Genomic DNA, 19558 nt, shown 5'->3' with positions numbered 1-19558 from the left:
TGTTTCAGTTCTTGATGGCCATCCCAGGAAATGAATGTCTGTTTAATCCGTCAGAAAGTTTAGTTCAGGTTAAATCTCATAGGGATATATGCATATCTGTCAAATAAAAGGTATGCCTGAACTATTCTAATGTTTTAGCAGCTGCATTTAATACAGATTTCATCCAGTGGGAAAACTACTGTACAGCTACCCTAACCCTCTCTTTCAAATTACACACTGAAGAAACAATAATGAAAACATCATTAACTGAAGTAGTGGGAGTAGACATAAAAATAATTTTGTAAGCGATACCTAATCAAATACTAGAAAAGCTTCAATTTTTTCCTTTTTATCCTTTTTAAAACTAACATTGGAAGTGATTAATTGGATATAAAGCCCAGCACAGCAGTTTTTTCCAGAGAACTACAGATTATTTGAGATGTAGGGATGATAGGGATCCCAGGACATAATCCAGTCCATATCCTTCTTTGACACAGAAAAAAAGTGTACCTGAAGTCTTCTTCACAAATGATTCATTATGCTGTTCTTAAAAATTTACAGTGCTGAAATTGCTCAACCCTCAATAGCTTGTTCTAGTTTTCAACTAAATAGTCATAGTTTTAGTTACATATTTAGGTATATCATTGCAGGTTCTGTAATTTTTAATTCTAATCTTTTTTGGTGCAAATAAAATTTCTATTTGTGTTTTCATGAACACTAGAAACAATGGATTATCTTCAATTTAGTGATGTCCTTTTTTACATTTTGAAGTCATTACTATGTCTTCCACCATTCTCTCTTTTCTAGATTGAACCCAAAGTATTCTGCCTTTTAGCCTTTCTAGTGAGAGAATTAGTCCCTCCCTGCTGTCTTATAAATACTGCTTCTGTTAATAAATCCCAGGTGGAATTACATTTTCTGCAATCATATCAACTTTATATATTGCTGCTCAATTTTCTTTTTGTTAATTTATATTCCAAACAGTTTCCTGCCATATAGCTGTTCATCCTCTGGATCTTTGCCCAGTTAGATTCCCTTTTCAGGTCACTAGAGCTCCCCTTGCCCAGTATCTACTAACTGGTTCATGTTTGTTTGGTGGAAGACAACACCAAACAGGCAGCCCTTTTCCTTAATCCTAACTACATGAAGTGCTAGAGAGGGAACACATGGGTGAGATGTGAGTGTACTCCCCTGTGCAAATTTTTAATCTTGGTAGCTAGAGTATATTTGTGAATCCTTCTATACAAATGGTTAGAAAAATTGAAAGATAAAAGTTAAATGAAGTGTTCTAATAGCAATATCCTGCTTTTGACTGCTTCAAGTCTTGAAATATTTTTTATTATTATTTTACAGGTAGATAATAACAATTATAAAGCTCAATTTCTGAAGACAAATGATGAGAGTAAAGTCTTAGAAATTTCTGATTTAAAAGCATTTACAAGATATTCTGTAGTAATTATAGCCTTTACCGGGGATATTAATGCTGCACTCCTTGAAGGCAAGGCTAGTTCTCCAGTAATCGTCTCCACTTTTGAAGCAGGTTTGTATTTTTCTTTACTTTGCATGAATTAAACTTTGCAGGGTTTTTTTCATCTGGCAAATAAATGAGAGTTTTGAACACGTGGTGCACTTTTAATACAGATATGTTCTCACAGTATTTTTTCTTTAACACTTAAAAAGGTGACAGTCAACAAAAAAATGTGGTGGTGCTAAATACTAAGATTTACCCTTAGTAATGCAGAGATCTTAATTTGCTTCCCATGAATATGGATGAATGGAATACAGCCATCTATATTACTTCTGCAATCAATGTCAATGAAGAGAGGTCCTATCTGTATTAACATGTGTGTATATCTGTATTAGGAAAGGATGACTCCCCCTGTGGAGGTGACTGTTTCCTTAAGAGAGTATTGAAAACTCCATACGATGTCTTTGGTCTCAATGCAAAATTTCAACATAAAAAAATAAGTGAAGTGAATCCTACCATTTATAAATGGTACCTGTACTGACTTGAGGACATGATCTGTGTATTCACATTGGAAGGAGGTTGCTAGTGAAGGCCCACAGGGATCTGTGCTCAAGTCAGCTGTTCCACAGATTCAAAACAATCTGGAGAGTGAGGTGGATACTAAGGTGACAAAAGCTGCTGGTGCTGTTAAGTTACTCAGAGAAATAAAACTGAGAGATGAGAGTGAGGAACTGTGTAAGGACTTCATGACACTGAGAGGCTGTGTTACAGAAAAGTAGATAGCATTTGCTTAAGTGTATATAAACATATGTACATGAGGAAGATACAGTCCTAGCTTTACATATATATAGTCCCTGGTTATGCTCTGTCTAATATCTTTGCTGCTCTCACAGAATCATAGAATAGTTAGGGTTGGAAAAGACCCTTTTGAATTGTTCATTGAGGATATTTAAACAAACAAACATGCCAAACAGCAAAAAAGTATTTTCTGAAAAGATGCTGAAATTTTGTTTAATTCAAACTAATTATCAACAGGGTAAAAACTACAATTGCCTTATCTCTAGTGAGGTCAGCTTTTTCAGCTTTATACTCAGTTTAATTTCAAATCTAGACAAACTACACAATGATTGTATTTATTACTTGTCTTTCCTTTAATGTATGAAAATCTGATGTCCGTAATGGTATGAGTGTGTGTGTGTATATATATTTTTCTCTCTAATGCCTTTAATACATTACATTCTAAGAATTTCATGGCCTGTTTATATCCATAGGGGCTGATATGGCCCTTTACTGTGGAAAAATGAATGAATATTGAATCAGGTGGTAGCCAGGTCTGTCTTGCAAACTATCTTTTTTGGTAGCCCATTCTCTTATATAAAAATGTGATACATTAGGAGGTGCAGTAACTTTAGAGAGGAACAGTTATTTTTTCCATATCTTCTTGTCTCATTTGGTTTGTACAATTTAGCATAATGCTGAGTTAGGACCAGTTTACACAGACTTACTCCAGGGAAGCCTGAGTAAGCATTAGTTGGCTGGTGTAAAAAAAAAATGGAAAAAAAAAAAAGACAACTGCATTTAAATCCATGGCTGAGGGAATGTGTTTACCTTCAGTTTCTTGATTTCACTATTTAAAGGTCACGCTACATACTTGTCTGCTCAGGTAGAGCAATAAATAATTTAGCTGACTAGAAAGAATGTTACAGCCTTTTCTTTCAGATAGGGGTATTGGGAAAGTGATTTATACCTTTGCTGTCCTGAGAATAGGCTACTGGAATAAGTGTTTGACAAAAACTGTCTTTGGGAAAAATGTGTGTTGTGTTTGTGTCTAGGCATCAGCTAGTGGAAAGTTTTTTCCTGGAGTTAGCTGTGATAAGCAAAGACTCTCAAGAGCATTGTGGTTTGTTTGTATGTTGGGAGGGAGCTTGCTGTTGACAGAGGGCTTTCACAAAAGGATATTCAAGACTAACACTTGCTTCTTGCTTGTCAACCAGTGCAAGGATTTGTTTACCCCGGATGTATTTCAAGGTATAATGATGCCTTTAGGCTTTCTGAGTAGAAAACAAGAAACTTCTCTGCGTAGAGACTGCTGAGGGTTATTTAATAATTATTTTTTATATTTCTGTCATTAAATGCTATCACTAAGAGTAGGATTTCACTATTTAGCTTGTTATTGTTTTTATAAATATTTATATGTGTAATAAGTATTTGAGATATTTTTAATAAAAACAGAGAATACCAATAAAATAATAGTGATATGCAAAAATATAATTTGTAATTTTTCAGGTTTTACTCTAATTGTAATAGTAGTAAACTGATTATGTAATTCATTGAAATATTTATTTCAGTGCCTGAAGATCCACCTAACAACATAACGTTTCAGAAGATACCAGATGAAGTAACAAAGTTCCAAGTAACATTTGTGCCACCATCTGAACCAAATGGAAATATTCAGGTGTATCAAGCTATGGTTTACAATGAAGATGACCCTGCTGCCATCCAGATCCACAACCTTAGTGTGATTGATAAAACAGATCAATCAGTCACTGCCATGATCGAAGGACTAAAAGGAGGACATACCTATAATGTCAGCGTAAGAACTGATACTTTTTCTGTGGATTTTTTCTCTCAGAGTGAGAAATTAGTCTGAATAGGGAGCTAAAACCTAGGCTAAATACAAGATTTTCATAGTGTTAGCTGGGGCATGAAGCTGGCATGTGTTAGCTGACATGTGAAGAGAGACAAGTCTGAGGAATGAGGGGAGCAATGTAGAGGACAGAGTGAGTGAGTGGGAGCAAGACACATCATCAGTGGTTAGCTTTGTACTCTGGATCACCAGTTCATGTGCTAGCAAAGCAACCTGTGACATATTCATGCAAGTACAAGACTAAATTTGTCCCTTCATTCCACTACTAGCATTATTCATTTGGCTCAGATGAAAGGTCCAGTTCTGCAAGGGGAGCTTGCTAGAAGTATGTGCATGAAGTCCCTTCAAATAATCAGAAACTAGGACATGAGAGGAGGCAACAAAACTGTTTTAAGTGGGCTTGTTTTTCTCCTTTTAGTAAGAGCTACATTACAAGCAATGAAGTGTTACTGTACTTAGGATTGTAAATAAATACGGAGTAAGTTCTAGCAAAGTATGAATGACAAGAAGAGTGTTTCACCATTCATTGTTGGTTCAAATATATCCAGATTTGGCCACATTGAAGCTATTACAAATACTAATTTTAGAAAGTGTTTGGTTTTTTTAAGGTATATGCAATTAACGGTGCTGGTGCAGGGCCAAAAATTCAATTGAAAATAACCATGGATATCAAAGGTATGTCTCATAAAGTATCCTTTAGCTGAAATCTTTATAAATACTGAATAAATTGCTTTTCTACCTATGACTGTACAGCTGTGTGCCTTTGTCTATTATATAGAGGCTGCATAATGTAGGAACGGGAAAATAGAACTAATAGACTTTTATTGCAGTGCTCAGTTTTGCTCCCTATCACTGATCGTATGCTATTTGTATCTATATGATACTGTAAACCATGTGCAGACTCGGTGAAACAATCATGTTAACTTCAGTATTTTAGTTACCATCAGCGAACAGCGTAGAAGAATATTGCAGAGTTATTGCTAAGTATACAGTGTCACAGTTGTGGAAATAAATAGTCATTGATTGAAATCTGTTGAAAAACTAAGACTCAATCTTTGTATTGTTTTCTCTTTGAATGGAAAACTGGTATGAAGAGTCATTTATCAGAACACAGGTTGTAGAGGCTTAAGGCATTAAGCAGGACATTAGGTTGTCCTGAAAATATGCTGAAGATTTGTCTTGCATAACACAGCTATGTGCCTGAACAAAACTCTGTGGTATATCTTTGTTTAAAAACAGAACCGCCACGACCTAAAAAGAAGCCAGCACCAGTTTATGACACCAATGGGGCATTACTCGTCACAGATACAACAATGACAATCAGAATGCCAGTATGTTATTACAGTGATGATCATGGCCCTATCAAGAAGATTCAAGTTCTTGTTGTGGAAGCCGGAGGTGGAATTTTATAAGTTCTCTTGAAATCTGTTTTCAAGGATTTTTATTTCTTTACCTTCAGGCTGTTTGTCTTTTCTCTTGTATTTCTTTTCTTGGGTCTCAGTAATTTCACGTTAGAAAACAGTAAACAAAGTCACTTTAGCTGTGGCAACAGTACTTAGAGCAAAGCTTTTTCACAAGACCTGTGGGCTGAGTACTGGATTTTGAGAATGCTTGCCAAGTAAGAGTCATCCATGCTGTTTTAAGTCACCAATGTTATTCTGGGCCTATTGTTTTCATTACATCTCTTTATTTCCAATTTCCTTGGGAAAAAAAAAAATACATTTGACATTTTTGAAAGATAAATAAATCTGAAACATTTTATTACAAGGTTATTCTTCTGTTGCTATTAGTGTTGCCTGTAAATGTAAAATATCAACTGCAGTCATGTGCAGTTGATGTTTCCATTTCATAACAGGGCAGAGGGACTTATATAAATCCCTTCTGTAGACTGTGGGTTAGAATGTGTATTTCCTTGTACAGACTGATAAGCACAAGAACAATGCCAGAATACTCTTTTGAGTGATTGCCCACCAATGTGAGTTGGAGTTTCATGATAGGACGTCATATAGTGAGGGTTACTTTACCTAATAAGGACAAATTCCAGGTATTTAATTAATTTGGTTTGCTTGCTTTCAAAGTATAGAAGTAAAGCATCCATATTAAGTGAATGCACATTAAGTCTCTCACCTTTTTCTGAATTTTGCACTTTAGCACTGATCCTACAGGCATTTACTTAGTAGCTATTGCTGAGAAATTTCTCTTGAGCTGATTGATATGCAAATACCATGTTAAACAACATTTTAAAGATTTTTCTTCTGAGTTGCTGGGTACTGTTCACTTATGGTAATATAGTAATTTTGTTTATGAAGCAGTCTTCACTGTCTTCAGAGCAAGCATTTTTTACTGTCTTTACTATCTATGCTCAGTTTCAAAGTTTTGTACAAGAGATATCCTCTACGAGCAGAGGTCATCTACGAGACTGCCCCTGGAATTTTCTAGTTGACTTGCTCTGAGTCAACAACATGTAGATAGTGTTGATAATAAGGAAATTTGGGTTCAATTGCAAATACATTTATAGACTTGGTTGTGTAAATAGCACTGATAGCTCTTAAAATATCAGTTTCCTACTAAATTTCTTTAAATAAGTCTGGTTAGAATGCAAATTGTATCTGATTATTCCTTTTCTTGACAATAGCTCAGCATGATGGGAATGTTACTAAGTGGTATGATGCCTACTTCAACAGACCAAGGCCATATTTTACAAATGAAGGCTTTCCAAACCCACCATGTATAGAAGGAAAAGAAGATCTGAGTGACAAAGAAGAGATATATGTCATAGGTGCTGATACTACCTGTATGATATCAGGTAGTCAAAACAAAATATGTAATGGCCCACTGAAACCAAGAAAGCAGTACCTGTAAGTACATTTGTCTCTATGTTTGTCCCAGAGAAAGATTTAAGTGAAATATGCATTTATAAAAACATACAAAATGTGTAGTTCAATTATGAAAAGGTGGAGATTGAAGTGACTTTCATGATCTCTGATTTTAAATTTTTTGGCTGAGCATGAACATGGGAGACAATTTTTTTAAAATGTTTCAGGTACCAATAGATGCTTACCATGTTCTTAAAATAAATAAACTCAAGATAAGTAATCTATAGTTTGATTATACATTTAAGATCTGTTGACACTGAGTCATTGATGCCTGTCATGTCTCTTTAGCAGGTGAATAATGATTCCAGCTTATGTTATACTAAAACTGAAAATGGCTTTTAGTTTCTAAGTGAAATTAAATAAAGCTAACATAAACTTTTCTTTCATTATTTTTCTTGGGTTTATTTCACAGATTTAAATTCAGAGCAACTAATGTTAAAGGACAGTTTACAGATTCTGACTATTCTGACCCTGTCAAAACATTAGGTAAGAAGAGTGTAATTTACCAAAGTATTTCTCTGTTTCCAAAGAATCTAGACAATTCCATATTTCTTTTTAATGCAGTAGTTTCCCTAAGGTAAATAATCTCTGTTTTTGTTGGACCTAGCTCAAGCAGAATGGCCAAGGAAACTTAGCCATTCCCTTGTATGTCTTTTTGAGGTTGTCAGGAGGTCTCACCTCAGCCTGGACTCTTAAATGAAGAAGCAGTGTTGACAAAGTTTATTAGAAGAGATTCAGTTACACCATAAAAATACCATTTTGCCAGTATATCTCATCTTGCTTGGTGAACTACCAGAAGCGCTACTGTTTGTGTAGTTTTCCTTCGTGTTGGATGTAGAGCTATTACTGCGTACACTTTGCTGGGTAAAAAGCTGACTGGATGGCCAGTCCCAAAGAGTGCTGGTGAATGGAGTTAAATCCAGTTGCCAACTGGTCACAAGTGGTGTTCCCCAGGGTTCAGTACTGGGGCCAGTTCTGTTTAACATCTTTATCACTGATCTGGACAAGGGGATCTAGTGCACCCTCAGTAAGTTTACAGATGACACCAAGTTGGGTGGGACTGTTGATCTGCTTGAGGATAGGAAGGCTTTATATAGGGATCTGGGCAGGCTGGATCAATGGGCTGTGGCCAGTGGCATGAGGCTCAACAAGGCAAAGTGTCAGATCCTACACTTGGGTCACAACAACCCCATGCAATGCTCCAGGCTTGAGGAATAGTGGCTGGAAAGCTGCCAGAAGGAAAAGGACCTGAACATGAGCGAGATTGTGCCCAGGTGGCCAAGAAGGCCAAGAGCATCCTGGCTTTTGTCAGAAATAGTATGGCCACCAAGACAAGGGAAGTGCCTGTCCCTTTGTACTCAACACTGGTGAGGCTGCACCTCAAATCTTGTTTTGTTTTGGGCCTGTCACTACAGGAAAAACACTGAGGTGTTGGGATGGGTCCAGAGAAGGGCAATGAAGCTGATGAAGGGTCTAGAGCACAAGTTTGATGAGGAGCAGCTGAGAGAACTGGGGTTGTTTGGCCTGAAGAAAAGGAGGCGCAGGGAGACCTTATCGCTCTTTACAACTACCTGAAAGGAGGTTATAGTGGGGTGTTGGTCTCTTTTCGCAAATAACAAGCAATGAGACAAGAGGAAATTACCTCAAGTTGCACCAGGGGAGGGATAGATTGGTTATTAGGAACACTTTTTTCCCTGAAAGGGTTGTCAAGCATTGGAACAGGCTGCAGGGGTGGTTATTGCCATCCCTGGAGGTATTTAAAAGACATGTAGATGAGCCACTTTAGGACATGGTTTAGTGGTGGACTTGGCAGTGCTAGGTTAACAGCTGGATAATAATCTTAATTATTATTAATAATTATAAATAAAATAAATAAATTTATATTATAAATTTATATTATTTATATATATTTATATTATATATAATTTATATTATATTATTTATTAATATATTATATTAATAATAATATATTATTAATAATTATTATTAATTTATTATTATTTATTATATATAATTTATATTATAAATAAATAAAAATTATTATTAATTATTATCTTAGATAATAATCTTAAACGTCTTTTCCAACCTAAATGACTCTATGATTCTGTGACTCTATTCCAGTAACCCTAGCATAGGAAAACTTTTGGCTGCAGGTCATTCCTTCTACTAGCAGCTCAGAGGACATGACTCTTTAGCTCTTCATCCTTTAGATACAGACAAAGCTCCATATTAATTAATAAATTGATATCATCTAATAGAATCCCTTTGGTTCTGATGTCACTGGCCAATAGACCAGCTGTTATGGGGTCTCAAATCCAGTATTCCTCCATGGCAATATTGAAGGCTTGTGGCAGATCGTAGGAAGATTTGTAAGTTCTTTGAATATATTGGGAAGCCAAAACTTACTTATCTAACCATGAGCCCTGACTTTCTGAAAAGGGATCCCAAGACAACTGGATGAATACCCAGAAGAATTTTAGTGGGCACATATTTTTCAGTTGGCATTCGTCTTCTGTGATATGAGCTCCCTTATTCATCTGATACATGTTAGAAATTCGTTATGTGATCTGATACTGAAGATCCTGAAATGCTAATTCACTACCTGAATATTCTGAAAGGTTCTGGCACTATTTCTCTTACCCTGAATGTTTTGAAAAGTGCAACACAAAAGTTGTCTCTATGTGTTCTGAGTATAAAAGTTTTAAGCCAATGAAGCAAATAGTTTGCCCACTATGGGAAAGACAGCATGTCCAATCAGGGAAAACAAGTTTATTGGAAATGAGTCCAATTCTAGCCAGTCCTCTGGGCAACTTTCTCGTTTCTAACAGAAAAGTCTGTAATGCTTAAGGAAGTCATGCTTTAATGGCAGAGAGTGCAATTCATTCACTTCTGTATTGTTGCCTTTGGTATAGATCATAAAGAAGCAGATCTCTTTCTATGCTGAGCAAAATGTCATAGGAAAAAAGATAGACCGGATAAATTCCTCAGGTATCCATAGCTCCTCATACCCATCCAGCGCCTTCTGTGCTAAAATTTAATGTCAAGCACTGCTTTTAAAATGGGCAGTAAAGAAAACTCTTGTCTGGCCTTAACTTCTAAATTTCTGAGCCTGTCCTGCAAGAAACAAAACAAGGGGAAAAGATAAGTAGAAGTTTCTTCTATACATTCTTACAGGTGTTGTGAAATAACATCAAATTGATATATCATAAGATGCATTTTCTCTCAAGATACATAACCTGAAGAAACTCGCCCAAGTGTTTCCTTATAGAACATGCTCTGGTTATACGAACTTCAGACTTGCTCTAGAAGTATAACCTAGAAAATATATCAGAAAGATCAGTAGCTCTTAGGTATCTTTGTGACCAATTACTTCTATTTCACCTGTAACCTTCTTTTCAGAAGAAATTTGTGCTGCCTGAAATCAGTATTGCAATTTAATTATAAATCAGTTGTCTTCCTCTGTAACAATCACTGAAATTTGTGCTTTTCCAACATTACACTTTCATTTAGTAGATAAAATGCTAATTTGAATTTTACATTATTTTGGTTCCTAAGTCTACTTATAGAATAGGTAGATCTGGGAAACCAGAAAGCTAACCTTCTGTCTGTGCAATTTAATACTACATGTTAAATATGCCTGAAGCAGAGAAAGAATATGGAAAACTTGTGAGAGAGTTCTCTGTGACAGACATCAGATGCTCTTGTTAAACAATAAGAATTTTGCTAGGGAGGAACACTGAAGCAGAAATTACTGGAATGCACAGCTGCAATAATGATTTTTTAATTATAGTGAAGGATACATTTTAATTTGGTGCTCCCACTCAACCATACTTGGAGTATCACAGCTCTCCTCTTGAGCTGGAGAAGTGGAGTTTCTTCCTCATAAACCATGACTGACATTGCAAATGTAACATCCATACTACAATGAAAGGTCAAGATTTTTCCATGAGATAATTAAAATGTGGTGACAAATACCATTTAAACTTCTAATACATCAAGGCAGTTTATAACCTTTTCATAAACTCTAATAACTAGTTTGGCAAATCATTGTGAGACAGCTGGTAGTCCTGTGTAAGTGTAGACTTTTTCCATGTGAAATACACAGCTGATGAGACAGGAAATAATCAAAATGAGGTTTTCTGACACTGCCTTTTGCATAGAAACCTACTTTATGATATTCTGGTATTGGAGTTTGTTATCACCATGTACTGAGTTGTAGCTTCTCAGAATTACACAACATAATGTCTTCTGGTTTGTCTTCTTTTCCTCACCCTTGATCTTCTCTACAGACATGTACAGTCCTTCCCTGTTGCAAAGAAGTAGGAGAAAGTTATTTTTGTATTATTGGTGGGTATTCTGCCAGCACTGTTTTGTTTAATAGCATTGGCAATGTTTGGACTGATGTTAACTGTAGGGTTTATCATTGACTTTACTGTTTAGATGGATAGATAGATAGATAGATATAACTTTTCTAGAGGCTTCTCTGGAGATTTTTCTACTCTTCTTCAGCATTGCTAGTATTTGGGCCTTATCACACAGAGCAATGAGTGGAAGGGACGTTTCCATTCCTTTTCTCCTTGCAATATTTTTTTATAGACATGCTTTTCTATTCTCTTTCTCTAGCCTAAATTGTTCTTACCTTACAGTGAGTGATGGCTCCGCTCTTTAGAGTTGTGGCTCTTCCTTTTCCACTTCTGGAGTTTAATTACTCCTGTTAGAGCAGTCTCTTTGAGCTGAAGTAGGAGCTGAGCTCAGCTCAGGCTAGTGTTCAGACTGATGTTACTGCACTATAGACCTACCTTCACCTGTTTAACAGGTAAAACTGAAAAGCACTAGGGTATAGACATACACATGGCTGTAAACATATACTATTAGCATTACATAAATTGTTTCTGGTTTTGTTACATTTTTCTTTCCCAAGCAGCACTTCTAATGACACAAAATGGATGCAGTTGTACAGAGAGAAAAGTCTCTCATTGCTCCCTGATTTCACCCTGTCAGAAATGTAAAATATTTAATGGGTCTATGAAATACTAAATTTTCACTTTCTGTTGCAGGTGAAGGAATGTCAGGAAGATCTGTAGAGGTTATCCTCGCTGTTACTTTGTGTATACTTTCAGTTTTTCTTTTGGTAGCTGCAGTATATGCCTTTGCAAGGTGAGATCTATATATCCTCACCATAACATGTTTGCAAGCATTCAGAAATGTTTTGAAGAAGAGTTCAAGCAATCCTATAAATGGATCCAACCTGTCATTTCAAAATGCATTGCTTTTTGTTGTTGTCTTTCATGTAGAGACATAGGGAGGGATTCACAAAGGCTTTAGTCTAGTGAGAGTATCTCCATAGATGAAAGAGAAAAATCAATTTCTCCAGAGGGTAAATTGGAGCAGTAGCCTATCTTACCCTTTTAGAGCCACTTCTCTATTGACTTGAGGATACAGATTAGCATGTCAGGTGGCTGAAGTTAACATGATGGCTAACACTATTGACAGTTTGATATGAAGTAAATACTCTAAGCTTTGTTTTCTGTCTTACTAATAAATTTATCAGTTAAATACTTTGAAGTCTCACATATGAAAGAAAAATTGGATTTTAATTCAAATTATGATCAAAATGTCTATGTAAAGAAGCAGATTGGGTACTGCATAAATGATGTTGTCAGCTCATTAATCAGAAGTTCTGTTCTTCCTCAGCTGCATCATTCAGGCATTGCCAAAGAATTTATGTAGCAAAACTAAGAATGTATAGTCTAGATTCTTTCCGTATGAATTTTAGACAATGTGACTGTGGATTTGCCTAAATTACACTGTTGGAAGGGACAGCAGAATAAAGGCCAGGGAAGGATTGCTGACAAGCAGTTTTCAGTTTCAGCCTGACTAATCAAAGTATTGACGTATGTGTCCTTAAATCTTTTGCATGTTTATTTTTCACCATTTTTTTTCTGTTCAGAATTCGGCAAAAGCAAAAAGAGGGAGGCACATACTCCCCACGAGATGCTGAAATTATTGACACTAAGTTCAAACTGGATCAGTTGATCACAGTGGCAGACCTGGAGCTGAAGGATGAGAGATTTACACGGTAAGCGTACTCCTTAGGCAAAATAGTAGTCCAAAGGGGCTGTAGCCATGACCCCTTTCTGACCTTTGCTTGTTTGGAAGTGTTTGTGGTGTTCTTTATTTACACAGGTCACTGAGATCCTCTTTCAAAGAATGACCTCCATCCTCAAGACACTTCTCACTAGCTTTTAGAGAATCACTTAATCTTCAGCTCTTTTTACTACAAGATAAAGATCTAAGTGCAAATCACTGTTTAATTGTATTACCAAAAAGAGGGCTACATATTTTTAAACATGCAGAATTTCTGAGTTTTTTTCGATTGCTCAGTATTTTGTGTAGGCGCAAACCTCCATATGAATTTTGAGAGTCAAATTCCCAGAATTCACAATTAACTAATTCAGGAACAAATCTGCCATTGTTTAATTGATGTTCAGAAAGCACAGAGTGTTTTCTTCTTCTTGGGTTTTTTTGTTTAGCTTGGGGTTGGGGTTTTTTTCCATAAGGGAATTTGCATAATATCTGGGTTTCTATGGCCTCGGCACACTACCTATCCTGACATCTACTCATTTAAGGTGTGTGCAGCAATTCCAGGCTATTCATATTTTCTGTCCGACAAAGAATCTTGTCAGGTATTTATCAGAAGGAAAAGAGCTCTTTCTGACTGCCAGAAAAATGGATATTATTCACCAAATAAATGCGATAATGATTCACAATAATATATGACATCCGAGTTAGAAATGTTTGGTGAACATTCTTTACCTGCCTGTATTTTCCCTGCTGTGTCAGAGATGAAACACTGTGGTAGGCAGTCTCCTTAAAGATGAGAAGCCTAAAATAGTCTTGCCCTAGCAGTCAGGCATCCTACTGTTGCAGACTAGGAATAGCTGGAAGATGAAAGGTTGTAGCTGTTGACCCGTTTTGTTTGAGTGTGTATATGTCTATGTGTGTGGTACAGAGTAAGTTGATTGCATGTACAAACCTGTTCAAAATAGTGCACACAGGAATGGCTGCTTGTAACAGATGAGAAAACATACTAAGAATCATCTGGAAATCATCTACATAATGGCTGTGGTATGTTCTGTGTGGGGCACATGTCATTCAGATAGCATTGTTATGTTTTCTAATAACAGTGGAAAGTATTCTCTGAAGAAAGAGCCATTGCCAATGCACTGTGATAACTGTGACTCATAAATAATCTTGGTGGATCTTCAAAATGGCCTTGTTTCCAAACTGTTAGCTGAATAAGAATGGTACTAATTTTGTTTATATACTAAAGTGTTAATGGATTTTACTTCCAGATACTCTTCATTTTTCTTTAGACGCAAGGAGATATTTGTCATCCAGTAAGTTCTTTGTATTATTGAAGCAACATGGTGTGTTTTCCATTGTGTTCTCTTAACTTGTGTGCTACCATGCTACTTTCAATTATATAGTTCATTGAAATGTCATCTTTGCAGCTATACTAATAAGAGTGGTATTTGTCATCATAAAATCATGTTATTTTTAGTTCCTGATGTTAAGGTACAACAGTTTCTCAACTATTTTGAAATAAATTGGGGTAATTTTTACATGGACATCATTATGACAATATAGCACTGATATATACAACCTATATTTGAAGAAAATGTAATGCAAATGTGACATAAGAAACATGTTGTTTCTTTCCTTCAGCAGTTAGCAGTTAGAATGTATATAATTAAGAGAAGTTATCTTTCCCTTCAACTGCTTTTTGTACCCACTTACACTGCAGCTGTTTTGTACTATGCCACTTCAATCTCAGCAACATATCCACACAGTCACATACTTTTATCAGTTGCAGAGTACTATTCTGCCACTTTTCTGGCTAAATTATGTGTAGTTTAGATTTGTACAGTCTCAAACTCTACAGGGGAATTGAAAACTATAATATTTCATACTTGCATAGTTTACATTCAGTTGGTGATTTATGCACAGCAAGGCCTTTTCTGAACAGCGAGTTTTAGTTACATCACTCTTATTTTAGAGCCAGTCTCACATTTTGTTTTGCAATTTGTCATGTCCTTCCACCTGTATTTTAATCTTTCCTCCTTCCTCACTCCTTTAATGGCCAAAATGAAAGACTCTCTTCTTCTGCCAGTCACGTAAGGTACATGATGCAGCTGTTAAATTTTGGATTATTATTTTTCAAACAGTAGCAGCATTGAAGCTACAGCAGGCTCCTTGCCCAGGTCCCTTGTTGGACATTAAAACACATTGATGAAGTTTGAAATGCAGGCACTAACAAACGGAGTTCCTCAGGACAGGATTCATGCTGTATTTTCAACTAGAAGTCAATAAATGTACTGTGGGACGCTGCTAGATAACATGCATGTAGTAACGAGGGACAGGATATCCATCATGTGCTCAAAATTTTTTACTTTATTGCAGCTTTTTTGTAAGCTTTAAAGAATGTTTCAATACATGGAAGATTCTATACTGGTAAAGTCAGTGACCAAAAAAGACTTTTTAGGGGTCTCTAAAGCTGTCTTTCATATAGATACATCCTTCCTAATCATGATGAGTTGTACCAAGAAGCATGGCAAAAGCATGTCAGCAAGCACAAAGGCAGCTTAATGCAAAACCTAATGTCTAATATTTTTGCTCCCTTTTTTCAGACTTCCAAAGTTACACTACAAAGAAACTCTTGTACCTGATGCCTTTGGGGAATAGCTATGTAAAAGTCAATCACAGTCCCAGTTCTTGTGTTGTCCTTATCATTTTCATGATTTGTGGTTAAAGCAGTGACAACAGCATGTTAAATTATTGTATTACATGTTGATGACTACAGTGGAAAAGGACTGTGCATCACTGCATCTGCATAACATACTGCTGTACATCTGTGCTATACTGTCTCAGCTGTGTTTGCAAAGAGTGCTATGTTGCAGAATGCTGGTTTCAGTTCATAGCATCTTGTAATTCCATGAGTAAAACATAGATGGGCAGAATCCTTTTCTGGGCTAGCTTGTTTGGATTTCCTGGATAGCAATAAGTCACCTGAAATCTGGTCCAACTAGGTATACTTTCTACCCTGAGAGTGTGATGGGGAGTTCCTATGAAAATCTAAGGTGATAAAAAAACAGGAGAGATTTTTTTCTTTACCTACTAATCATCCCATTCAGTGCTCATTTGAAGGAGCTGGTTTGGAAGTGAGGGTTTTGTCATTTTTCAGCCAGTGTATTATTTATCATGTTAGCTATATAAATCAGTAAAGGGATGGGCCTGTAGCTGACACAGTTCATTGACACAATCAAGATACTCTAGCCTGCTCCATGAGATCCTTCTTGACTTTCTCTCATATACTGTCTCTTCAGACATGCTCTCGTACTTAGTGGATTACGGCCTATCATCTTGGCTCATATTCTCAGAAAATTTGTGCAGCTGGTATCACATGAGAAATAAAAAGAAGTAGAAAAGGGTTTTTTCTGTTCTGTAAGAATATGACTTGAAATATTTTTTATCATTCTTAGCAGATCAAAAGTTCAACAGCTTGAAAAGTTCAATGAACCTAAACTCAGCAAACGTTCAATGTAGGTTTTGATAAAACATTTTCTTTCACACATTTTTATGACTTTTTTAGTATTAATTATTTTGCATTACAAAAGTCAGTTTAAGTAGAAAAAATATCAAATGTAAAAGCACCAAATATCTCATTTTGACAATTTTGAAACCTTTTTGGGGTCAACTTTTTTTCAAATTAGGGAATTCATGGCAGATCCTAGTTCCCAGGAAATTTCTTAAAATAATGGTCATGAGAATATAATTTACTTTAAAAGCTTCAGTGTTGGAAAAATACTAATACTAGCTTGTACATATACACCATCTTTCATCAAGTCTTTGTTAGGCAATCAATTAATAGGATGTAGTTTCAGAGAGCATGCAGGGAATTAAGTTCTACTGAATTAGATGGAAGACAAGACCTGCTTTATGAAGCCAAATGCTAACTTTGAATGTTTGGACATATGTTGATCTCCATGATGATGGAGCTGATATGAAATAGGCAATAACAAAAAGAACAACCCTTGTTTAAAACATACATACCCCATCAGTCTAAATAGAATTAAACATTGGTTCATTAAGAACAATGAATATATGAATACTGTGGCCTTTCATCACTTTTTGTAACATGTCCATAGGGTTTGCAAGTCACGTTTCCAAGCAGACACTCATCTGCTGTTAATAGATTCTGTCTTTAAATTTTCAGGGTGCACCAGGTTTGGTGAGTGACTGCGAACTCGTTCTGGGTGCTCACCTAGGGGACAACTTCTCTGGCACCCTCCTTTTGCAGTGGTTTCTGCAGAAAGGATAAAGCCGTGTGGGTATCCATTTCTCAAAATCTTTTCTTGAGAAGTTGCACCTTGTAGTGGATGCTTTGAGGCTTTTGTTTCATTCTGTGTGAAACAGCTTGTCAAGCAAATGGGGCAGAGATTCAGAAGAAATATTTCTGAATTAGAGACACTGTAACCCTTGCAAACACCAGGTAATTAGAGCTCTTCATGGAGAAGTATTGCATATAAAATTATTGTCTGATCTCGCCTATATATTGTACATTCAGTAGGTGTCTGTATTCAAAGTAACACTTCTACACACACATTGTTTTCTCTAGACCAGCCTGTTTCTTCTTTCTTTAGGTGGGGATAGGCATAGCTCCTGCTTTGCCTTTTTCTTCAACAAGTTTCCCTTTAGTAATCAACTATCAAAAATAGGCTTCCTGAGCTTTGTATCCCAGGAGTACAAGGTTTATGAATGTACGTGTCCTGGTACAATGGCAGAAATGACCATGTGTTCTCTTTCCTTAGACTTTTAATATTTAGGAAGGGTTAAGCTCCATATTGCTTTCAATTAACTTGCTAAAAATTAGTTCCTCCGTTGGTCCTAGGAAGTGTCAGTGGTGCTTATGAGTTAAGCCTTTTGCCTACATACTCATTTCTGTTGTTTTCTATTTGGATGAAGTTTTAATTCCCTGTGGATTTCAGATGATTGACCCAGAGAGAAAGCTGAGTCTGTGTGACAATATGGTCTTCAGTTACCACTGCCAACACAAATAAATGGCTTCTTTCTAGCTCTATCATAAGTAATCTGAGTGGGATTCAGATTTTTGATAGACTTCAAAAAAATCCCACACATGAAACAATACACTGTTTTAAAAGAAAATCAGATTTAAGGCAATAAAGTGTTCTTTATCTTAGGGAATGTTTTTCTTTCCTAGTTTCAAAGTCAGACAAGCAGGAATCTGGAATTGTCCAGCTGAAATAGGGAAATTTGCGACTTCATGGACTGATTCTAAATTGTGCTTATCAAGATTTAGTGATATATGCTTATGTTTTATAGAAAAGACTGGGAAATGTGAAGAACAAGATTACAGGTAGATGAGTATTTTTTTCATTGATTAAATACTGTAAGATTATTATTACATATTCTAAGTCAAGAGACTTGGAAAAAAATACTAATTTTGGAAGCCTGAGGATGCTGAAACTGAGCATAGCTGTCTTTACTGAGCATACGAAATTCATCTCTTCTAAAGATTCTTACACAACAAAGCCAACATCTTTGCCACAATCTTCAAGTTAGACATTATTTCTCACATAAGCATTTAAATTGTTTTATTTTCTGAGCTGCCAAGACATTGCAGTGTGCACTTGCTACCACCAAAAGTGTGGGTTCAGTAATTCTGAAAATCAAGTTCTTCAGTTAAATGCCCACAGATAGTTTCAAGTGTCAATCTGTAGGTGCCTTCTTTAAAAATGGTTAGCGCTTGTGAAAGATACTGTATGATAATGCCTTAAAAAAAATCACCTGTTATTAATATTAAAAATTAGCTAGAAAGCAACATGGAGAACACTGTGTTTCAGTGAACATTGTGTTTCTGTGAACATTGAACTATCTCAATGCTTTACTTCCCTGCTTTGAGTGAAAGTAAAAAAAGGAAATACTGAGTATGTGGTGCTGTTTGAGTTGTGCTGGTCTCCTCTGTTCTTTGCTGTTGGCTCCATGTACCTTCAACACTGAAGCACCAAATGATACACCCAGGTTGCTTCTGTACAGCATAGACATAATTTTTATTCCCTAATGATCAAACTGCATTTGCTTGCTGCATATTAGGTGCAGTAAGCCCCTAATTGCTATCAATTTGAGAGGAGGAAAGCCAGAAGTATTCAAAAAATTACTGGGATGTCAACTGGGAGATGATATTTTTTTTCTATGGTGAAGGTAGGTGAATTCAAAGGAAAAACGAATGTAATTTCTTGGCAGAAACTGCTTATAATTTTTTCCCCAAAAAAAGGTGTAAAAAAGTTTACTTTTCACTCAAAGACAAATAAATTTGTGTGCACTACACTGGCACAGCTATTAATACTGTTAATATTAAATTTTAATTATTATTATTTATTATTAATACTGAATGATACTTTTTCTTCAGTAAACTTTAGGTCTGTAATGTTGCCATTATGTTGCCATTATTACTGAAGGTAGTTTCATCTGCCATGTAATGCAAACAACATAGTGATACGATAAGCA

At 36.0% G+C, this 19558-nt stretch overlaps 1 protein-coding gene across 1 annotated transcript in view; it reads left to right on the top strand.

Annotated features, from left to right (window-relative positions):
• PTPRQ (protein tyrosine phosphatase receptor type Q) overlaps positions 1 to 19558 on the top strand; it is a gene marked incomplete at both ends in the record, with an annotated part of 126992 nt that overhangs the window by 89370 nt on the left and 18064 nt on the right. The window contains 9 exons of the mRNA XM_080612896.1: positions 1333 to 1519; positions 3796 to 4040; positions 4703 to 4769; positions 5334 to 5492; positions 6730 to 6952; positions 7383 to 7456; positions 12028 to 12127; positions 12921 to 13049; positions 14326 to 14370. Coding sequence (XP_080469022.1) covers positions 1333 to 1519; positions 3796 to 4040; positions 4703 to 4769; positions 5334 to 5492; positions 6730 to 6952; positions 7383 to 7456; positions 12028 to 12127; positions 12921 to 13049; positions 14326 to 14370 — 1229 coding nt within the window. The remainder of the gene's footprint in view (positions 1 to 1332; positions 1520 to 3795; positions 4041 to 4702; positions 4770 to 5333; positions 5493 to 6729; positions 6953 to 7382; positions 7457 to 12027; positions 12128 to 12920; positions 13050 to 14325; positions 14371 to 19558) is intronic.

The sequence above is a fragment of the Psittacula echo genome (assembly GCF_963264785.1).
Source record: "Psittacula echo genome assembly, chromosome: 1".
Taxonomy (NCBI): Eukaryota; Metazoa; Chordata; class Aves; order Psittaciformes; family Psittacidae; genus Psittacula; species Psittacula echo.
This window is presented reverse-complemented; position numbering and strand designations above follow the sequence as displayed.